A 23,974-nucleotide genomic window follows, 5' to 3' on the forward strand; every position below is an offset into this window, starting at 1 on the left:
TCGGCGAAACTCAACGTTTTTATTTCTTCTCCATGGACTTTAATATCTACTCCAAATTTTTCTTTTGTTTCCTTTACTGCTTGCTCAATATAGAGATTGAATAACATCAGGGACAGGCTACAACCCTGTCTCACTCCCTTCCCAACCGCTGCTTCCCTTTCATGCCCATCGACTCTTATAACTGCCATCTGGTTTCTGTACAAATTGTAAATAGCCTTTTGCTCCCTGTATTTTACCCCTGCCACCTTAAAGCTATCTCTAATGCTAGAAATGTAGGTTTGCCTTTCCTTAATCTATTTTCTATGGTAAGTCATAGGGTCAGTATTGCCTCACGTGTTCCAACATTTCTGAGAAATCCAAACTGATCTTCACCGGGGTCGGCTTCTACCAGTTTTTCCATTAATCTGTAAAGAATTCATGTTAGCATTTTGCAGCTGTGACTTATTAAACTGATAGTTCGGTAATTTTCACATCTGTCAACACCTGCTTTCTTTGGGATTGGAATTATTATATTCTTCTTGAAGTCTGTGGGTATTTCGGCTGTCTCATACATCTTGCTCGCCAGATGGTAGAGTTTTGTCATGACTGGCTCTCCCAAGGTCGTCAGTAGTTCTAATGGAATGTTGTCTACTCTGGGGGCCTTGTTTCGACTCAGGTCTTTCACTGCTCTGTCAAACTCTTCATGCAGTATTGTATCTCCCATTTCATCTTCATCCACTTCCTCTTCCATTTCCATAATATTGTCCTCAAGTACATCGCCCTTGTATAGACCCTCTATATACTCCTTCCCTCCTTCCACCTTTCTGCTTTCCCTTCTTTGCTTAGAACTGGGTTTGCATCTGAGCTCTTGATATTCATACAAGTGGTTCTCTTTTCTCCAAAGGTCTCTTTCATTTTCCTGTAGGCAATATCTATCTTACCCCTAGTAAGATAAGCCTCTACATCCTTACATTTGTCCTCTAGCCATCCCTGCTTAGCCATTTTGCACTTCTTGTCGATCTCATTTTTGAGATGTTTGTATTCCCTTTTGCCTGCTTCATTTACTTCGTTTTTATATTTTCTCCTTTCATCAAATAAATTCAATATTTCTTCTGTTACCCAAGGATTTCTACTAGCCCTCGTCTTTTTACTTACTTGATCCTCTGCTGCCTTCACTACTTCATCCCTCAGAACTACCCATTCTTCTTCTACTGTGTTTCTTTCCCCCATTCCTATCAATTGTTCCCTTATGCTCTCCCTGAAACTCTGTACAACCTCTGGTTTAGTCAGTTTATCCAGGTCCCATCTCCTTAAATTCCCACCTTTTTGCAGTTTCTTCAGTTTTAATCTACAGTTCATAATGAATAGATTGTGGTCAGAGTCCACATCTGCCCCTGGAAATGTCTTACAATTTAAAACCTGGTTCCTAAATCTCTGTCTTACCATTATATAATCTATCTGATACCTTTTAGTATCTCCAGGATTCTTCCATGTATACAACCTTCTTTTATGATTCTTGAACCAAGTGTTAGCTATGATTAAATTATGCTCTGTGCAAAATTCTACCAGACAGCTTCGTCTTTCATTTCTCTCCCCCAATCCATATTCACCTACTATGTTTCCTTCTCTCCCTTTTCCTACTTCCGAATTCCAGTCACCCATGACTATTAAATTTTCGTCTCCCTTCACTACCTGAATAATTTCTTTTATCTCATCATACATTTCATCAATTTCTTCATCATCTGCGGAGCTAGTTGGCATATAAACTTGTACTACTGTAGTAGGCATGGGCTTTGTGTCTACCTTGGCCACAATAATGCATTCACTATGCTGTTGGTAGTAGCTTACCTGCACTCCTATTTTTTTATTCATTATTAAACCTACTCCTGCATTACCCCTATTTGATTTTGTATTTATAACCCTGTATTCACCTGACCAAAAGTCTTGTTCCTCCTGCCACCGAACTTCACTAATTCCCACTATATCTAACTGTAACCTATCGATTTCCCATTTTAAATTTTCTAACCTACCTGCCCGATTAAGGGATCTGACATTCCATGCTCTGATCTGTAGTACGCCAGTTTTCTTTCTCCTGATAATGACGTCCTCTTGAGTAGTCCCCGCCCGGAGATCCAAATGGGGGACTATTTTACCTCCAGAATATTTTACCCAAGAGGACGCCATCATCATTTAACCATACAGTAAAGCTGCATGCCCTTGGGAAAAATTATGGCTGTAGTTTCCCCTTGCTTTCAGCCGTTCGCAGTACCAGCACAGCAAGGCCGTTTTTGTTAGTGTTGCAAGGTCAGATCAGTCAGTCATCCAGACTGTTGCCCCTGCAGCTACTGAAAAGGCTGCTGCCCCTCTTCAGGAACCACACGTTTGTCTGGCCTCTCAACAGATACCCCTCCGTTGTGGTTGCACCTACGGTACGGCCATCTGTATCGCTGAGGCACGCAAGCCTCCCCACCAACAACAAGGTCCATGGTTCATGGGGGTAGGATCATTAATGATATTGGTCTTTAATTTTGTGGGTCTTTTCTTTTACACTTATTATGTACAGAAGCAACATACACTTTTTTTCCAGTCACATGGGACTTTGTGCTGGGTGAGAGATTTGCGATAAATGCAAGCTAAGTAAGGGGCCAATGCCATAGAGTGCTCTCTCTAAAATCAAGTTGGGATTCCATCTTGACCTGGCAAATTATTAATTTTCAACTTTTTCAGCTGCTTTTCAGGTGGGACACTTGTTCTGAAATGTACATGTATTACAAAAATTAAATTTGTAGACAATGTATTGAAAATTGTTCATAATATTGACAGGGGAAAAAGTTGTACCTTGGGACACTTTCAGACTTTTGCCTGTAGAAGTTTAATAAAATATTTTCTTACTCCATTTTTAAATGATGACCTTCACTTTTTATGTGCTGCAGTTATTTTCTAAATTTACAAAAATTATTCTAGAAAATTAAGGTTTTTCTAAATGCAAAAACATGCTCCAAAGCACAACATGGTCATTTACCTAGGAACAAATATTCTATTGAAATGTAAAAGCATTGCAAGTGAGAAAATCTTGTCATCTATCTGTTATGTTATTACTCTACTATACACCAATAATCAGTAAGTGAAATCAAATTAAGCAGAAGTAATATCAAAAAACAGTTTAAAATTGAAGCTATTGTAAATTAACACTAGTTTCCATTTTTAAGACACATAAATCTGTTAATAAATTAATTAAACTCAGTTAACTGGCAAATATCCTAAGCTCCATGGTAAAATACTTTCTGTTTCTAGGTATAAGATGACACATGACTGACAAAGTATGGCTTTACTTTCCCCACATTATGCACTGAAGAGCCAAAGAAACTGGTACACCTGCCTAATATGATGTAGGACCCCTTTGACCTAGCAGAAGTGTCACAACATGATATGGAATGGACTCGACTGATGTATGAAGTAGTGCTGGAGGGAATTGACACCATGAATCCTGCAGGGCTGTCCATAAATCCGTAAGAGTACGAGGGGGTGGAGATCTCTTCCCAGAGGTGTTCAATAATGTTCATGTCAGGGGAGTTTGGTGGCCAGCAGAAGTGTTTAAACTCAGAAGAGTGCTCCTGGAGCAGTTTGAGATATGTGGAGTGTCACATTGTCCTGCTGGAATTGCCCAAGTCCATTGGAATAGACAATGGACATGAATGGATGCAGGTGATCAGACAGGATGTTTACATATGTGTCACCTGTCAGAGTCATATCTAGAAGTCTCAAGGGTCCCATATCACTCCAAATGCACACCTCCATACCATTACAGAGCCCCAACTAGCCTGAACAGTCCCCTGCTGACATGCAGGGTCCATGGATTCATGAGGCTGTCTCCAAACCTGTACACATCCCTCCACTCACTACAATTAGAAATGAGCCTTGTTCAACCAGGCAACTTATTTCCAGTCATCAACAGTCCAATGGCGGTGTTGAGGGGCCCAGGTGAGGCATAAAGCTTTGTGTCGTACAGTCATCAAGAGTACACAAGGGGGCCTTTGACTCTGAAAGCCCATATCAATGATGTCTCATTGAATGGTTTACACACTGACACTTGTTGGTGGCTCAGCATTGAAATCTGCAGCAATATGTGGAAGGGTTGCACTTCTGTCATGTTGAATGACTCTGTTCACTCGCCGTTGGGTTGCACTTCTGTCATGTTGAATGATTCTGTTCACTCGCCGTTGGGTTGCACTTCTGTCATGTTGAATGATTCTGTTCACTCGCCATTGGTCCCGTTCTTGCAGGATCTGTTTCCAGCCACAGCAAGGTCACAGATTTGATGTTTTACAGGATTCCTGACATTCGCAGTACACTCATGAAATGGTCATATGGGAAAATCCCCACTTCATCTCTACCTCAGATATGCTGTGTCCCATCGCTTGTTGGTTGACTATAACACCACATTCAGACTCACTTAAATCTTGATAAGCTGCAGCAGTAACAAATGTGCCAGACACTTGTTGTCTTTATAGGCATTGCCGTTTGCGGCACCATATTCTGCCTGTTTACATGTCTCTGTATGTGGATATGCATGCCTATACCAGTTTCTGTGGTGCTTCAGTGTATAGCTAGTTTTAAAACATACCAAACAATAGGAAGTCCAGGACGGAATAATGACAATATCATGAAAAGGCTAGATTGCTACTACAGAGTACATGCTGATCTAAAGATAGGTACAATGAAAAAGACTGCTTTACATTTAAGCTTTTGGCCAAAAGCCCTACTGCTGAATTAGGAAAACACACACACACACACACACACACACACACACACACACACACACACACACACACACACACACACACACACACAAATTCGTGCAAGCACAGCTCACACACACACATGACCAGTTTCTCTGGCTGCTTCGGGCAGAATGCAGCTGTGTCACATCAAATGGAAGCAGGATCTGTTTTGAGGTTGTATATGGGTGTCCTTTCTTCTTTCCAATCACACTATTAGTAGACGAAGATTCCACCACTGTCATAATCAACAGCAGTGACCACCTGCTGGAAGGTCTCTACCAATTTTCTGACTCCTCTGCCTATAAACTCTGCCAGTGTGATCTCACCTATCCTTTTCATAACATTTTTGATACTAAAATTAGACACTAGACTAAAATACTGACCAAAAAACGTCATGTGTTCCTAGGCACTCCATCCTTGAGGTACAACACTCTCCCCTATAAATTTTACTGTTTACCATAGTTAAAATAATGCATATTGTATTCTAATAATGAGTGGTGAATAGTTTTAGTAGATTTGTGGCTACAAATGTTACTTAAGTTTGGTAAAGAGCAGTAAAATGAAGTGGATGTGCCAGTCTTAAATAAAAACATAATTTAAATTCCATACATGAGAAACAGCATTATTTGGTAAATTACACTAGCTGAACTGCTGAAATATTTATTGACATTGTAATGTTTCAACATTATGTTATTAAATACTCACAGGATTTCCTTTGGGTCCCTGAGGTCCTCTTGGTCCCTTGTCTCCTTTTTCACCTTTTTCGCCCTGTGAACCTTTGTGTCCAACCAAACCAATATCACCTCGATGTCCTTTTGGTCCACGTCGACCTCTCTCACCTTTAGGTCCTCTGGCACCTGGTTCACCAACCTTTCCTGGCTGCCCGTCTGCACCAGATTTCCCAGGTGGACCTACATCACCCTGTAATTGGAAATAAAGCTGGTTACAGGCATAAAAACTTTCATGTAACTCTCCTGTCTGAAACATGCATGAGACCATCCATATTCTCTGCAACATTTATCTCTTAGGACAGACAGATCAAACAAACATGGCAGGAGTGTCAAGGTGTATGTACAAACTGATATATCCAGAGTCTTAAGCACATCAAACCCTACTGAAGAATGGCAGGCTGAATTCATGTTCCTTGAAATAAGTGTGTAGACAGAAGTGCTTAACTGATGTTGTCTACAAGGCACCAGAAATGAGCTCAATGACCTCCTGTCTGTCAGAGTTTCATTCACTACAGTGTCAAGACAAATGTGTTGTTGTAATGGGAGACTTGAACATAGACTTGTTGAGAGATACTCCCTCCACAATAAATCTAAGAAGATGGTTTAACTGCAACAACATGAACATTCTTCAATTAGAACCCACACACCATATAGTGCACAGTCACACTCTTATAGACGTGACTGCAACAAAAAAGGTCAACAAAGTAACAGATATAGGTCAAACTTTGGCTCCAGGACTATCAGCACACAATTTAATATTCATGGCCTAATCTGTGCAGCCCCCAATTAATACCATACCAGAAAGCAGTGAAGAACTTATATGTAATTCTGGATGAACATTTAAACTGGGCAGAGAATACTGTTGCCATATGCTGGAAGACTGCTGTTTGCCTCTATGCCCTCAAAAAGTTTCAGAACATATTTTCACAGGATGTGAAATGCCGACTCGTGCAATCACTCATTCTACTGAACCTCCACTATTGCGATGAATTGAACATGGTACCAAGTTGTGAAAACACAATATATTTAGAACTAACTATTAATGCTTGTGTGTATTATATCTGCAACATTTATCAATATGATTACATCATCAGTACTTCATACCCCCAGTTAAGATGGCTGCAGCCAGACAAGTTACAGGACCACCACACACTATGTCCTGTCATCCTCATAGTACTTCCCCAAAATTAATGTTTGTGGCCAACTCCCCAATGTCAGACAGAAAAGCCAATGCTCCTATCTTCTCCCAGTTATGTTCCATCTTCTTTTTCTTTCCTTCCCTTATATTCTTTAACTGTGTGTTACCACATTTACCTTTTACTCCTCTCTCCTCTTCATTAAAACACTAAGCAAAGTCTGCAGACAGTGCTGATGTAAAGAAAAGGCATCAGTATTTAAATTGTAATTTCTCTAATATATTTCTAACTATAATGACTGTACACAAAGAAATTTTGAGGAAATCAGCACAAAATTTATGTCTCTTCGCATAATTTGTAACTGCATTAGTCTGTAACATCTTTTCACTTACAAATGTTTACTTACAGCAGGTCCTGGTGAACCTCTGACTCCCTGGGGTCCTGGAGGTCCTGGGTTTCCTTGAGGTCCCACAGGTCCTTGTAGTCCAGGAGGGCCAGGAATTCCTCTGTCACCTTTCTCCCCTGGGCTTCCTGTACTCCCCTGTTGACCTGCAGGACCTTCAGGGCCCTGTAACAAAGACAATACAGATGGAATTCAATGTGTTTTCACAGTACTTTTGTCTTCGTAGTTCATTACAGTATTTTAAGAGGCAAATCTCCCAAAAAAGTCTCTCTCTCTCTCTCTCTCTCTCTCTCTCTCTCTCTCTCTCTCTCTCTCTCTCTCTCTGTCTGTGTGTGTGTGTGTGTGTGTGTGTGTGTGTGTGATTGTGTATGTGTGTTTTTTAGTGAAATTAAAAAAATTAAAATATGTGCATTAATATAAACAAACATACACAGAATACTTTTTATGATTTTCAGTACTATTTTCCAATTTTTACTGAGATTACTAAGCCCACTATCTTCCTCTTGGTACTAACTTTTCATATAACGAATATTTTTCCCACAACATATGAAAAATTGTTTATATTTCTTTCTGTTGATGAAACTGGTCTTCACACAGTCACTGTTTCTTGACACATCTTTGACTAACAATATGCCATAATTCTTGCTTGGTATTTGATACATCATGCATCAGTTATGGTTCTTGTAATTAGATTTTATGTATCGCTGTCTCAGTCACAGTTATATTGTTTCTTCTTTGAGAAGCTTGTTTTGGAAAACACGTTTCTTGACAACTGATAGTGGAAGCTAACTAAAGTATCTACATTAACATTAGTTATTTGATGTTCCATTAGAAAATTTGTGACTTCTACACAGTTTCTTGTTATGTGCAATTTATCTGTTACAATTATCTATCATTCTGCTGTTCCATAAAACTGTCAACAAATATAGGTTAAAGATAAACTATTTTCAAGTGGTTGAAAATTTGTTCTGAGGCAATCATTGGAGAAATATGCCTCCACATCAGCAGAGATTGGACAAAATTATATGAACACACACCATCAATGGGTTAAAACAATTTTTTCAATCCAAACAGCATGAATAGGGCTTACTCCATGACATTTGAATATGATGGAAGATGATAACTAATTCTTAATTAGTTTTACAATGTTGTTGTGGTCTTTAGCAGAAAGACTGGTTTGATGGAGATTTCCTTGTTAGGCTATCTTCTGCAACCTATTTCCACTTCACAGCAAATATTCTCTCATTAAACCTCTCAAAAAACAAATTTAATGCAGTTTGAGACAGCAAACAACAAGCTACAATCTCTTGAAATAGATATCAATGGTCAGAAAATACCTGAAACTTCACTTAAGAGATTCCTAGTAATACAAATGGATAGTAATTTAAGAGGGAATGAACATATTGAATACCTGCTGAAGAAACTAAGATTAACATGCTTTGCACTAAGAGCTATTTCAACCTGTGTTGACAGGTATGTAATTATGTTGTCATATTTTGCATATTTCCACTCTCTGATCTTGTATAGTATAATGTTCTGGGTAAATGCTGCAAAACTAGAAGAAAATTTGAAATACAGAAAAGAACTGTGAGGTTGAACTGTGGTGTTTTGAATTCGACATCCTGTAGATGCCTATTCAAGACACTTGTGATACTACCACTCACAAGTCAGTACATATACTTATTAATGATATTTGTATTCAACAATAAAAACTTTTGCAAACTAACTGTGATATTCACAATCATGATGCAAGACAGAAGCCAAGCTTTCACAAAGACCTAGTAAGTCTCAATATAGTACAAAGAGGAGTTATCCAGAATGGAATAAGAAATTACAATAACCTTGCAATTAACATAAAGAAGGACACTGACAAGCCTCATGTATTCCAGAGGAAACTGAAAAAATTCCTCATAAACCATACTGTGTATATTTTAAATGAACTTTTATTGCTATAAAATTTGTAAAAGGTGTATTATATTATAAATTATGTAATTTGTATTCCAATGTATGTAATAATGTATATGTTGTTTGTATATTGTTTGCAGTATTGTTACTTTTCTTGAAACCTTGAATGAGATATTGTATATATTTTATTTATGTTATATCCAATATTGTTTGCTTTTCTTCTCTTTTTGGCAGTTTAACACTGTATTCATTGACTTGTTCTACATTACAGTACAATCTTTGTACAAAACGTAATTTAAAAACATCCAATCTACTTACTCTGGTCAAGTCTTGGTCTCTCTCTAAATATTTATACCTCCAAGCTTCATGCCCACTAACAAATTAACTATTCATTGATGCTTCAGGATGTGTCCTATCAACCTGTCTCTTATTTTAGTCAAGTTGTCCAACTTAACTCTTTTCTCCCAAATTTCATTCTGTACTACTCTTTTAGTTACTCTACATACTCAGCTATTCTTCAGCATCTTTCTGAATTAACATATTTCAAAATCTTCTATTCACTTACTTTTAGTAGTGGAAAGGACTTGGTGGAATATAAATAATGGAAAGAGTAAAGACAGCAGATGATGTCCTCCTCCAGTGCTCACAAGCACAGAAAATTCACTCTTCTCTCTCTCTACACCTACATCTACATCTACATCCATACTCTGCAAGCCACCTGACGGTGTGTGGCAGAGGGTACCTTGAGTACCCCTATCAGTTCTCCATTCTATTCCAGTCTTGTATTGTTCATGAAAAGAAAGATTGTCGGTATGCCTCTGTGTCCTACGACACTCCCCTGCGGCACACCTGAAATCACTCTTACTTCGGAAGACTTCTCTCCATTGAGAATGACATACTGCATTCTGTTATCTAGGAACTCTTCAATCCAATCACACAATTGGTCTGATTTTATCCTCATCCTCTCTTCGTAACATATAAGTAGGAGGGAGCAATATACTACTTGACTCCTCGCTGAAGGTATGTTCTCAAAACTTCAAGAAAAGCCCGTGCCAAGCTACTGAGCATCTCTCTTGCAGAGTCTTCCACTGGAGTTTATGTATCATCTCCGTAATGCTTTCGCAATTACTAAAGGATCCTGTAATGAAACGCGCTGCTCTCCGTTGGATCTTCTCTATCTCTTCTATCAACCCTATCTGGTATGGATCCCACACCAGTGAGCAATATTCAAGAAATGGACAAACAAGTGTACTGTAACCCACTTCCTTTGTATTCAGATTGCATATCCTTAGGATTCTTCCAATGAATCTCAGTCTGGCATCTGCTTTACCGATGATTAATTTTTATGGTCATTCCATTTTAAATCACACCTAATGCCTACTCCCCAATAATTTATGGAATTAACTGCTTCCAGTTGCTGACCTGCTATAATGTAGCTAAATGATAAAGGATCTTTCTTTCTATGTATTCGCAGCACATTACACTTGTCTACATTGAGATTCAATTGCCATTCCCTGCACCATGCGTCAATTTGCTGCAGATCCTCCTGCATTTCAGTACAATTTCCCATTGTTACAACCTCTCGATATACCACAGCATCATCCGCAAAAAGCCTCAGTGAACTTCCGATGTCATCCACAAGATCATTTATGTATATTGTGAATAGCAACGGTCTTACGACACTCCCCTGCGGCACACCTGAAATCACTCTTACTTCGGAAGACTTCTCTCCATTGAGAATGACATACTGCATTCTGTTATCTAGGAACTCTTCAATCCAATCACACAATTGGTCTGAGAGTCCATATGCTCTTAGTTTGTTCATTAAACGACTGTGGGAAACTGTATCAAATGCCTTGCGGAAGTCAAGAAACATGGCATCTACCTGTGAACCCATGTCTATGGCCCTCTGAGTCTCATGGACAAATAGCACGAGCTGGGTTTCACACAATCGCCTTTCTCAAAGCCCATGCTGATTCCTGCAGAGTAGATTTCTAGTCTCCAGAAAAGTCATTATACTCAAACATAATACGTGTTCCAAAATTCTACAACTGATCGACATTAGAGATATACATCTATAGTTCTGCACATCTGTTCGACGTTCCATCTTGAAAACAGTGATGATCTGTGCCCTTTTACAATCTTTTGGAACGCTACACTATTCTAGAGACCTATGGTAAACCACTGGAAGAAGGGGGGCAAGTTCCTTCACGTACTCTGTGTAAAATCGAACTGGTATCCCATCAGGTCCAGTGACTTTTCTCTTTTGAGCAATTTTAATTGTTTTCTATCCCTCTGTCATCTATTTTGATATCAACCATTTTGTCATCTGTGCAACAGTCTAGAGAAGGGACTACAGTGCAGTCTTCCTCTGTGAAACAGCTTTGGAAAAAGACATTTAGTATTTCAGCCTTTAGACTGTCATCCTCCATTTCAGTACCATTTTGGTCACAGAGTGTCTGGACATTTTGTTTTGATCCACCTACTGCTTTGACATAAGACCAAAATTTCTTAGGATTTTCTGCCAAGTCAGTACATAGAACTTTACTTTTAAATTCATTGAATGCCTCTCACATAGCCCTCCTCACACTACATTTTGCTTTGTGTAATTTTTGTTTGTCTGCAAGGCTTTGGCTATGTTTATGTTTGCTGTGAAGTTCCCTTTGCTTCCATAGCAGTTTACTAACTCAGTTAAAGTACCACGGTGGCTCTTTTCCACCTCTTACGATCTTGCTTGGCACATACTCATCTAATGCATATTGTACAATGGTTCTGAACTTTGTCCACTGATCCTCAACACTATCTGTACTTGAGACAAAACTTTTGTGTTGAGCCGTCAAGTACTCTGAAATCTGCTTTTTGTCACCCCCCCCCCTCTCTCTCTCTCTCTCTCTCTCTCTCTCTCTCTCTCTCTCACACACACACACACACACACACACACATACACACACCTTTCAGTATAGCTACATTGTCTTGTCTAACTATGAGGGGCAGTCAGATGAAAAGTGAACACCAGCCACAACAGGGCCATGGAAGGGTTCCGTTCAAAAGTAATCACCACATGTGTTAAGACATTCATCCCACTGGGAGACGAGATGATCAACACCTGTTTTGTAGAACATGGTTGGTTACTGACAGATCCACAACTGTACCCACTCTTGCATCTCCTCAGTGATTTCCACACACATCTTTCTTCAGATTACCAAAGATATGAAAATCACACAGTGAAAGATCTGAGCTGTACGTAGGATGTTGCAGTGTTTCCCATCCAAATTGCTGAAGAATAGTGCTGTATCCTGCTACTAGTGGGTGTGAGTGTGCAGAGAGTAGCGTTGCCACACATGTTTACTTAAATCAACTGCCACCTGTATGAGCATGTGCTGCCCCACTAGAGGCCACCTGTAGGAAGTGTGCACATGGCACGGTCTCTATCATGCCATCTACTGGTGGCTCATGACTATATACACCTGGAGCAGCACTGACTTGCTCTCACTATGTTATTTTAGTTTGTACCACTAACCACTAACTGCTAAAAAACCTGTGTTAAATGTGCATCGCACTAAGTTTTCAAAGAACCTTGAAGACTATCGCATGGTAAAGGAATTTTACAGTGTTGAAGAGTACTTACCACATTAAATTTGTATGTATTCTACTTACAATCACTGAGGTTAGAATGTAAGAAAAATGATTGGGAAGTATGTGATCCTGAATGTTTTCTACTTTTGATGTGTACTGTACATTCACTGTACACCATGTAATTCTACAGGATCAAATAAAATCCAACTAAATTCAATTCAGTTCAATCAGTTGTTCTGTGTATCTCTTATGTTGCACCTTCTGTATGATTCTTTTGTCTTGTTACGTGTGTAGTCATGAGAGGCTTATTTCCATTATTGTTCACAGGTTTATTAATAAAGCAATATTTGTGTTACTTGGATCAATTTCATTTATTACTTGGTTACTACATGACTGGTGACGAGCTTGAAGGTTTTCCACATGTGCAGTCTTTAATTGTGGTTTCACCAGGTTTAGTCATTATTGACACCGTACTACTGGCCCTGATTAAACAGCTTACTTTGGCAGTGACCACTTTGTCAGCTTCCATTAACAGACGGGTACCATTACATCAGTCTGTCTACCCAGTTTTTTTCCAAACGATGATTCAGCTGAGGAATGGGAATCTTATGAAAAATGACTCAGATAGAATATTTTGGCTTTGGTGTGACAGACTGGAATTTGTGCAAAGCCTTATTCCTCTCCTGGGCAAAGGCCTTGCCACAGTGGTAACACCAGTTCCCGTGAGATCACCGAAGTTAAGCGCTGTTGGGCGTGGCCGGCACTTGGATGGGTGACCATCCAGCCGCCATGCGCTGTTGCCCTTTTTTGGGGTGCACTCAGCCTTGTGATGCCAATTGAGGAGCTACTTGACTGACTAGTAGCGGCTTTGGTCAAGGATACCACCATAATGACCGGGAGAGTGGTGTGCTGACCCCACGCCCCTCCTATCTGCATCCTCCTCTGAGAATGACACGGCATTCAGATGGTCCCGTTAGGCCACTCGTGGCCTGAAGACAGAGTGCTTGTGCTTATTCCTCTCATGGATTTCACCTAAGGTGTATCAATTACTGGGTCAGCTTGCCCCTTTACAGGAACCAGTAGGTATTACTTTTGACCATATGTGCAGCTTACTGTCCAACTACCATCACAAATTAACGCATGTCATAGTGGTACAAGTTGAATTCTGCTGATGCCGTAGGAAACCAAACCAGTCATACATGGCCTGGGCATCCAAACTTCATGGCCTTAGCCGTAAGTGTCAGTTTGTTACTGATCCCCTAATGACTCTTATGCAGACTCTATGGTGCACAACACAATTATCTCTTTAGCTCCAGATAAGGAGGTATGCCAGAAGGCTTTACTCTGTGAAAAGCTACTGTTGGTAGAAGTTTTGCAAATAACACAATATTTTGAAGTTTCTTGGGCAGCCTTTTAGCAAATAGAAGTGTGGGGCAATGTGGCTGTAGTGTCACAAGATGTGCTCACTAGATTGAACAAAGAAGTGGCAAATGTGGTGGTAAACATGCAGGCCCAGCACCAAGCACCATCTGACAACATTCCTGGGCATTTTGACTTTATAGAGCACTGAGATTTCTGTAAAGTGCCTTCATAGCACTTCACTCTGATTGTGGTTCCATATTTGAGGAACACATTGATCAGAGGGACTCCACAGTCATCATGACCTTACTGGACATTGTGTGAATTGCTTTGGAGTTTTTTGGTAGGGGAGACATGGGATGTCTCCACTGTTGGCTTTGGCATTTGCCCTTGGTCTGTTGGAATGTTGTCAGATGGGATAATTCTGATGCATGATAATGCCTTCCACTTCAGATAATGCCTTCCACTTCACTGCCTACTGGACAAAGGCTATGCTTTAGCAGTTTCATTGGAAAACACTGCAACACCCTCCATACAGCTCAGACCCTTCACTGTGTGATTTTAACATGTTTGGTGACCTGAAGAAAGACTTGCGTGGACATTAATTTCAGTCAAATGAGGATGTGCAAGAGTGGGTACAGTTGTGGATCGGTCAGTGGTTGACCACATTCTATGAAACAAGAATTGATCATCAAAGCTTTCAGTGAGATAAATGTCTTAATGCATGAGATGATTATTTTGAATGGTACCATTCTGTTGTCCCATTGTGGCAGGTGCTTGGTTTTCATTCAAATGTCCCTTACATATTGTACTGGTACTGCAGCTTAGTTCGGAGAGGATTTGTATGAGGGAGGTTGGTTGACAGCTGGGAGGGGAAAGACAGCAAACCACAGGATAAAAATGTGGCACTGGAGAGCTTCCTCTGATGTTGCCAGGGGTAATTGTGTGTGGCACACAGTGACATGGAGCAGTAGACTGGGAGTCAGAGAGAGAACAGAGGAAGTGGCAGACTACAGACAGGAGGGTGTGAGTGTAGAATGAATGAAGTGGAAGACTTGAGGACAAGTGTGGATGTTGTTTCTTGACAGAGGTTAGTGGAAACCAAGGCTATGAGGATTGCGAGGTTCAAGGATATGTTGTAAGAGTATTTTGCCACTGGGTGATCAACTCTACTCATAGCCTAGTTTGGTGGAATTCACTTATTTTTGCTGACAGCTGGAAGGTGGTCATACCCATGTAAAATGCTGTGCACAAGTCATAGCAGAACTGATATGTGATATGACTGCTTTCTTAGGAAACCCTGCCTCCAACAGGATAGGATATACCTGTGATATGACTGGAATGGTACATGCTGGGTGGGTGCATGGGTCAGTTCTTCAATAGGGGTGTGACCCATGTGGAGTAGGTAGACCAAGATATTTTTCAGGTGAGTTGATAGCAGAATACCACTTCGGAGGAGTGGTAATGATTGTAAGTATGATGTTTTACATTCACAGACACAAATATATGTAGTCAAAGTCCTGGCAAAGCACATGGTTATGTTCTTACAGTCTGGGAAGATATTGGGTAATGAGGGCATTGCTGCTATGAGCTGCTTTGCAGTGGTGGTTGGAGGACTAGGGACATGTATGGGTACAGCATTAAAGGTACGTTTGTTGGCTAAGTTCAGAGATAATTTATACCGTCAAGACCTTAGAAAGATCTTCGACATACTGGGAAAGGGACTGCTCATAAATGCAAAAGTGCTGTCTGTGGGTGGTTAGATGGTATAGGAGAGAACTTTAGTGTGGATGGGATGAGAGCTATCAAAATGGAAATATTGTTGATGGGTGGTGGAGTTGATATGGATAGAGGTTTTCATGAATCCATTGTAAAAGTGGAGGTCAAGGAAGTTGGCATGCTGCTCTCAGTAGGACAAGATGAAGGGGATGAGAGAGAATGTGTTGAGGCTGTGGAGGACTGAGCATAGACTATCATGCTACTTGGTACAGATCATGAAGAAATTATCAGTAAACTTGAACCAGACAAGGGGTGTGTGATCTTTGGTGAAAGGAAGGTTTTCTCTTAATGGATCACAAACAGAATGGTATAAGAATTTGCCATGTGTGTGCCCATGGGCATGTCATAGAGTTGTTTGTATACCTGCCCCTCAAAGATAAAACAATAATGGGTAAGGATGTAATCTGTTAGCTGTATAAAGATTGATATGGTTTATTTGGAATCAACCAGGTGTTGGAAGAGAGTGGCAAAGCTATGGGGATTGCTGATGTATATGTAAGTGGAATCAACAGTGATGTGCAGGTATCCAGATGGTAATGGGATGTTGGTGATTGTGAGATGATGCAGTAAGTGATTTGTGACTTTAATTTGGGTAGCTAGGCTGAGGGCAATAGGTTGGAAATGTTGGTAAACAAGAGCAAAGATTCTTTCCATGTTGTTGTGGTCTTCAGTCCAAAGACTGATTTGATGCAGCTCTCCATGCTACTTTATCCTGTGCAAACCTCTTCATCTCTGTATAACTACTGCAACACACATCCTTCTGAATCTGATAAATGTACTCATCTCTCTTGGTTTCCCTCTACAATATTTACCCCTCACACTTCCCTCCAGTACTAAATTGGTGATCTTGATGTCTCAGAATGTGTCCTATGAGCCAGTCCCTCCTTTTAGTCAAGTTGTGTCACATATTTCTTGTCTCCCCAATTTTATTCAGTACCTTCTCATTAGTTATGTGATTTACATATCTAATCTTAAGTATTCTTCTGTAGCACCACATTTCAAAACCTTCTATTGTCTTCTTGTCTAGACTGTTTATCATCCATGTTTCATTTCCATACATTGTTACACTCCAGACAAATACCTTCAGAAAAGGCTTTCTAACACAAATGTTTATATTCAACCTTATCAAAATGTCTCTTCTTCATACATGATTTTTTTTGGCATTGCCAGTCTACATTTCATATTCTCACTACTTCAGCCATCATCAGTTATTTTGCTCCACAAATAAGAAAACCTATCTATTACTTTAAGCATCTTGTTTCCTAATCTAATTCCCTTGGCATCACCTGGTTTAATTCAACTACATTCCGTTATACGTGTCTTGCTTTTGTTGATGTTCACCTTATATCAGTATTTCAAGACACTGACCATTCCATTCAACTGCTCTTCCAAATCTTTTGCTGTCTCTGACAGAATTACACTGTCATTGTTTAACCTCAAGGTTTTTAGTTCTCATTCCTGAACTTTAATCCCTACTCCAAATTTTTCTTTGATTTCCTTTACTGCTTGCTCAGTGTACAGAGTGAATAACACCAGGGATAGGCTACAACCCTGTCTCATGCCCTTCTCAACCACTGCTTCCCTTTCATGCCTCTTTGCTCTTATAACTGCCGTCTGGTTTCCACAAAAGCTGTAAATTGCCTTTTACTCCCTGTATTTTATCCCAGCTACCATCAGAATTCCAAACAGATTATTCCAGTCAACATTGTCAAAAGCTTTCTCTAAGTCTACAAATTGAATAAACTTATGTTTTCCTTTCCTTAACCTATCTTTTAAGATAAGTCCTAGGGTCAGTAGTGCCTTGTATGTTCCTACATTTCTCTGTAATCCAAACTGACCTTCCCTGAGGTGGCTTCTGCCACTTTTTCCATTCTTCTGTAAACAATTTTTGTTAGTATTTTGCAACCATGATTTATTAAACTGATAATTTGGTAATTTTCACATCTGTCAGCAACTGCTTTCTTCAAAATTGGAATTATTGCATTCTTCTTGAAGTCTAAGGGTATTTCACTTGTCTAGTACATCTTGCACACTAGGTGGAAGACTTTTGTCATGGCTGGCTCTCCTACAGTAATCAGTAGTTATGGTGGAATGTCATGGAGAGATATTTTATATGAACACGCAGATGGATTTGAGGCAGAGGTTATGGGATGGGTCTACAGGTTTGAGTATGGTTTAGAGGTTACACAATATTTCTCACATGGTATCACTGTGGCAGGGATTGTAGGTGGAAAAGTTTGCAGTTGGCAGATAAATTCTGTGAACTAATCACTTTCATTCATCACAGAGGAAGTGAGTCATTGTATGTCAGGAGGATGTTCAAATTATGCTCTTTTTCAAGCTTGTGGATAACTGCCATTCCTTTGATTGAGATACTTGTGTTATTGGAATTTGGTAGACCTATCATGGATATATCAGCAAACACTGGCAGAAACAATCTGCCCTCATTGGAAGTATGTACATGATGTTGTAGAATGAGATACTAAAATAACATTACAACATTTTTAGAAGTTCTGGAATCTCAGAAAACTATCAGAAATGTTATATTACAATGCAAGAAGAAGAGGGAAAATCAGTTTATTACAGATAAAATACAAAATATGTTCTGATACTGAAGTTTTACCAGGCAATTGGTACTATGTCTGACACCTGGGTTCTCTGCACATAATTAAAGTACATGATGAGGGACAATTTTCTTTATACACCATACTGATTGTTCCTCCAGTGCCCTGTATATATGGGCAATGACAAAAAAGAATGATGATATATCTTTGTACTTGGTATCAAAAAGTCTACATCTACATCTACATCCATACTCCGCAAGCCACCTGACGGTGTGTGGCGGAGGGTACCCTGAGTACCTCTATCAGTTCTCCCTTCTATTCCAGTCTCGTATTGTTCGTGGAAAGAAGGATTCTCGGTATGCTTCTGTGTGGGCTCTAATCTCTCTGATTTTAATTACTTATTTATAAGACATTGATCACTGCTGTTCCCATAATGCATTCAAAAGTAATTATCTGATTTTATCCTCATGGTCTCTTCGCGAGATATACGTAGGAGGGAGCAATATACTGCTTGACTCTTCGGTGAAGGTATGTTCTCGAAACTTTAACAAAAGCCCGTACCGAGCTACTGAGCGTCTCTCCTGCAGAGTCTTCCACTGGAATTTATCTATCATCTCCGTAACGCTTTCGCAATTACTAAATGACCTTGTAATGAAGCGCGCTGCTCTCCGTTAGATCTTCTCTATCTCTTCTATCAACCCTATCTGGTACGGATCCCACACTGCTGAGCAGTATTCACGCAGTGGGCGAAGAAGCGTACTGTACCCTACTTCCTTTGTTTTCGGATTGCATTTCCTTAGGATTCTTCCAATGAATCTCAGTCTGGCATCTGCTTTACCGACGATCAACTTTATATGATCATTCCATTTTAAATAACTCCTAATGTGTACTCCCAGATAATTTAGGGAATTAACTGCTTCCAGTTGCTGACCTGCTATTTTGTAGCTAAATGATAAGGGATCTATCTTTCTATGTATTCGCAGCACATTACACTTGTCTACATTGAGATTCAATTGCCATTCCCTGCACCATGCGTCAATTCGCTGCAGATCCTCCTGCATTTCAGTACAATTTTCCATTGTTACAACCTCTCGATACACCACAGCATCATCTGCAAAAAGCCTCAGTGAACATCCGATGTCATCCACCAGGTCATTTATGTATATTGTGAATAGCAACGGTCCTATGACACTCCCCTGCGGCACACCTGAAATCACTCTTACTTCGGAAGACTTCTCTCCATTGAGAATTACACGCTGCGTTCTGTTATCTAGGAACTTTTCAATCCAATCACACAATTGGTCTGAGAGTCCATATGCTCTCAGTTTGTTCATTAAATGACTGCGGGGAACTGTATCGAATGCCTTGCGGAAGTCAAGAAACACGGCATCTACCTGTGAACCCGTGTCTATGGCCCTCTGAGTCTCGTGGACGAATAGCGCGAGCTGGGTTTCACATGACTGTCTTTTTCGAAACCCATGCTGATTCCTACAGAGTAGATTTCTAGTCTCCAGAAAAGTCATTATACTCAAACATAATACGTGTTCCAAAATACTACAACTGATCGACATTAGAGATATACATCTATAGTTCTGCACATCTGTTCGACGTCCCTTCTTGAAAATGGGGATGACCTGTGCCCTTTTCCAATCCTTTGCAATGCTATGCTCTTCTAGAGACCTACGGTACACCGCTGCAAGAAGGGGGGCAAGTTCCTTTGCATACTCTGTGTAAAATCGAACTGGTATCCCATCAGGTCCAGCGGCCTTTCCTCTTTTGAGCGATTTTAATTGTTACTGTATCCCTCTGTCGTCTATTTCGATATCTACCATTTTGTCATCTGTGCGACAATCTAGAGAAGGAACTAAGTGCAGTCTTCCTCTGTGAAACAGCTTTGGAAAAAGACAGTTAGTATTTCGGCCTTTAGTCTGTCATCCTCTGTTTCAGTACCATTTTGGTCACAGAGTGTCTGGACATTTTGTTTTGATCCACCTACCGCTTTGACGTAAGACCAAAATTTCTTAGGATTTTCTGCCAAGTCAGTACATAGAACTTTACTTTCGAATTCATTGAACACCTCTCACATAGCCCTCCTCACACTACATTTCGCTTCGCGTAATTTTTGTTTGTCTGCAAGGCTTTGGCTATGTTTACGTTTGCTGTCAAGTTCCCTTTGCTTCCGTAGCAGTTTTCTAACTCGGTTGTTGTACCACGGTGGCTCTTTCCCACCTCTTACGATCCTGCTTGGCACATACTCATCTAATGCATATTGTACAATGGTTTTGAACTTTGTCCACTGATCCTCAACACTATCTGTACTTGAGACAAAACTTTTGTGTTGAGCCATCAGGCACTCTGAAATCTGCTTTTTGTCACTTTTGCTAAACAGAAAAATCTTCCTACCTTTTTTAATATTTCTATTTACGGCTGAAATCATCGATGCCGTAACCGCTTTATGATCGCTGATTCCCTGTTCTGCGTTAACTGTTTCAAATAGTTCGGGTCTATTTGTCACCAGAAGGTCTAATATGTTATCGCCACGATTCGGTTCTCTGTTTAACTGCTCAAGTTCAGAGTTCCTATGCAATATCCTCACATATCCCCTAATCCTCCTACCATCCCCAAGAAACAGCCATAAAGGAGGCCCCATCATCCAATATCACCCTGGACTGGAACAATTAAACAATGTTTTCATCAGGGCTTCGACTATCTATCATCACCCCCAGAAATGAGGGACATCTGACTCATGATTCTTCCCACCCCTCACAAAGTGGTATTTAACAGTCCACCCAACCTACACAACACCCTGATCCATCCCTAAGCCACCTGAAGCCTTTGCTACAAGGATGATATATCTGTGGAACACCCAGGTGCAAGACCTGCTCAATTCACCCACCCAGTACATCCCACTTAGTCCTCTCACTGGCTTACCCTGTCCCACCAATGAAAGCCACCATGTCATGTGCCAACTCTGTTGCAATTTCTTCACAGTACATTATGGGGGCATGACCACCAACCAGCTGTCCACCAGAACGAATGCCCACTGCCAAACTCTGGCCAAGGGTTGATCACCCAGAGGCAGAATATGCTGCTGAGCACAACATGCTCAACTTAAATGGCTGCTTCACAACCCATTCCAACTGGATTCTTTCCCAGCGCACCAGCTTTTATGAACTATGTAGATAGGAATTATCCTTGCAAAACATACTTTGCTCCCATAATCCTCCTGGCCTCAATCTCCACTAACACACTGCAGTCACACCCTCTACCCAACATTCTCCCCTTTGTCTGTCCTGTCACACCCTGCCAATCCATGCCTCTATGTCACTATCATTGTGCACTGCATGAACTCACCGCCTCTGGTGCCCATATGTTATACTCGTATTCCACCCACCTGCAACATCTCCCTCCTCCAACCCTGTCTCATACATGTGCTGTGTCCCTCTGAGCTGTCAGCAACCCCTACCCAAATCTTTTTCCCACTTCCTTCTTCTCGGCCATCCTGACACAACACCTCACCCCAGTCTACCTGCTGATCAGCAGTTCCTTTCTTTTTTGTGTGTGTTCGTCAATGACTCAGTGCTTCTAATATTTGGTGAGAGGTCTCCTGCATTATATTTATATCACCTACTGGTTCCCTAATGTCCTAAGCCTCACATTGTCCATCCTTTGTTACTGTCTCATAATTTACATATACTTTGTCTCTCCCATACTGTCTATCCAAACCTTTTTCTATAATTCTCTTCTTGAATTTCTTATGCAGATGCATCACGGGTCTTTAACAACTACGTTCATGCCTAACTTTTGTGACAACCGGTGGTATGGGCATTTTGATCATAGCCCAAGCTATCCTCTGAACCTGTGTCACCCAGATTATGGTAAAACATTATCCAAGCAACAAATTACTACATTTCATCTGCAAATCAACTCACCTCTCCTCACAGATTGCTCCCATTATAATTTCATGTCCGTTTTCATCCCTAGCTAAAACCCAGTCCCTCATCCTCTTTCTTAAATATTGTCTAAGGCATGGGATTCCTACACTCCCCTTCAATAACCTAATGATAAAAATTTTCCTTCTCCAGATGCATATCAGAGATACAAACCACTGCATTCAAGTCTTGGCCATCCCCACTTCATGATCATCTGGTTACTTACTAATTACAGTTGATGCCACCTCCCTATACACCAACAGCCCTTATGCTCATGACACTGCTGCTATTAAACAATACTCTCCCAATATTCTTTTGACTTCAAGCCCACTGCCTCATTCATTATATATCTAAAACTTACATCCACATACACAACTACTTCTTCTTTGAGGGGAAGACACTTAAACAAAGCCGGCCGGTGTGGCCGTGCGGTCTAGGCGCTTCAGTCTGGAACCGCGTGACCGCTCCGGTCGCAGGTTCGAATCCTGCCTCGGGCATGGATGTGTGTGATGTCCTTAGGTTAGTTAGGTTTAAGTAGTTATAAGTTCTAGGGGACTGATGACCTTAGATGTTAAGTCCCATAGTGCTCAGAGCCATTTTGAACTTAAACAAATCTGTGGTGTAGATATGGACACTCACTTGTCACTTTCTTATGCCAGTCTGTTCATGGGTCATCTAGAGAAAATCTTCTTAGCCCCCAGAGCCCCAAATTCCTTGTTTGGTTCAGGTTCATTTGTGATATATTCATGATCTGAACCCAGGGCCGAGACACCTTGTCCTCACTCTTACCAAACCTCAGCATCTTCTTTTCCATGTGCTTCAACTTGTCCTCCTCAGCCCAGTGTACCACCTTCCTGGACATTCACTTTCACCTCTGTGATAGCTCCATCCATACCCCAGTTCAGATCATTTCCGTAAATCATGAATAGTACCAGCATTTAGATAGCTGTCACCTGTTCCACACCAAAAATTGCTCCAAAGCCTGGCCACCCAAGAATGGCATATCTGCAGAGACAAGAATTCCCTTACCCAGTGTGCCAAAGGTCACAAAAGCCTTCATAGACAAATACTACCCCCAAACACAGTCCACAAACAGATTTCCTGTGCCAAATCCTCAGACAACCCTAATCCTCCCATTACCCCAAGAACCAACCTTAACACCTTCTTGCCCATCTGCTTCACCTTTTCCTCCTCAGCCAGTGTGCCACCTTTCTGGACATTCACTTTCACATCTCTGATGGCTCTATCCATACCCCAGTGCCTCCATCATGGCCCAGTATCATCTCAGACTGAAACATCTGAATTATACCCTTTGCCAGGGCTCAGCTATGTCATCATACCCAGAAATTAGAGACATCATATCCACAATGCTTCTCAGCCCTCCTAAAATGGTATTCCACTGCCCACCCAGCCTAAACAATGTCTTGGTCTATACCTACACCAATTACATTCCCAGTCTCTTGTCACAAGGGTCATATCCCAGTCGGAGACCCAGGAGCAAGACCTTCCAGATTCACCCAACTAATACATCCTGATCTAGTCCTCTCACTGACTTACCCTATCTCATGAGAGGCATGATCACTTTTAAAATCAGCAATGTCATTTCCTATCTCTCCTGCAATTTCTGCAGAGCATTTTGTGTGTGCATGTCTATTAATCAGCTGTCCACCAAAATTTATGGTCACCACAAACTCTGGCCAAGAGCAGCATTTACCAATTGACCACTCAGTGGCAGACCACATTGGTGTGCACAAAATTCTTGAGTTCAATGACTGCTTTCCAACCCATTCCATCGGCATCCCTCTGCTCCAGCACCAGCTTTTCTGCAC

The 23,974-nt window shown here is 40.7% G+C and overlaps 1 protein-coding gene across 1 annotated transcript in view; it reads right to left on the reverse strand.

Annotated features, from left to right (window-relative positions):
* Positions 1–23,974, reverse strand: part of LOC126248800 (collagen alpha-1(XI) chain-like) — a 571,383-nt gene that overhangs the window by 51,964 nt on the left and 495,445 nt on the right. The window contains exons 23-24 of the mRNA XM_049950192.1: positions 7,034–7,195; positions 5,466–5,681 (exon numbers count right to left, since the gene is read on the reverse strand). Coding sequence (XP_049806149.1) covers positions 5,466–5,681; positions 7,034–7,195 — 378 coding nt within the window. The remainder of the gene's footprint in view (positions 1–5,465; positions 5,682–7,033; positions 7,196–23,974) is intronic.

The sequence above is a fragment of the Schistocerca nitens genome, chromosome 3, assembly GCF_023898315.1.
Source record: "Schistocerca nitens isolate TAMUIC-IGC-003100 chromosome 3, iqSchNite1.1, whole genome shotgun sequence".
In the NCBI taxonomy this organism is placed as follows: domain Eukaryota; kingdom Metazoa; phylum Arthropoda; class Insecta; order Orthoptera; family Acrididae; genus Schistocerca; species Schistocerca nitens.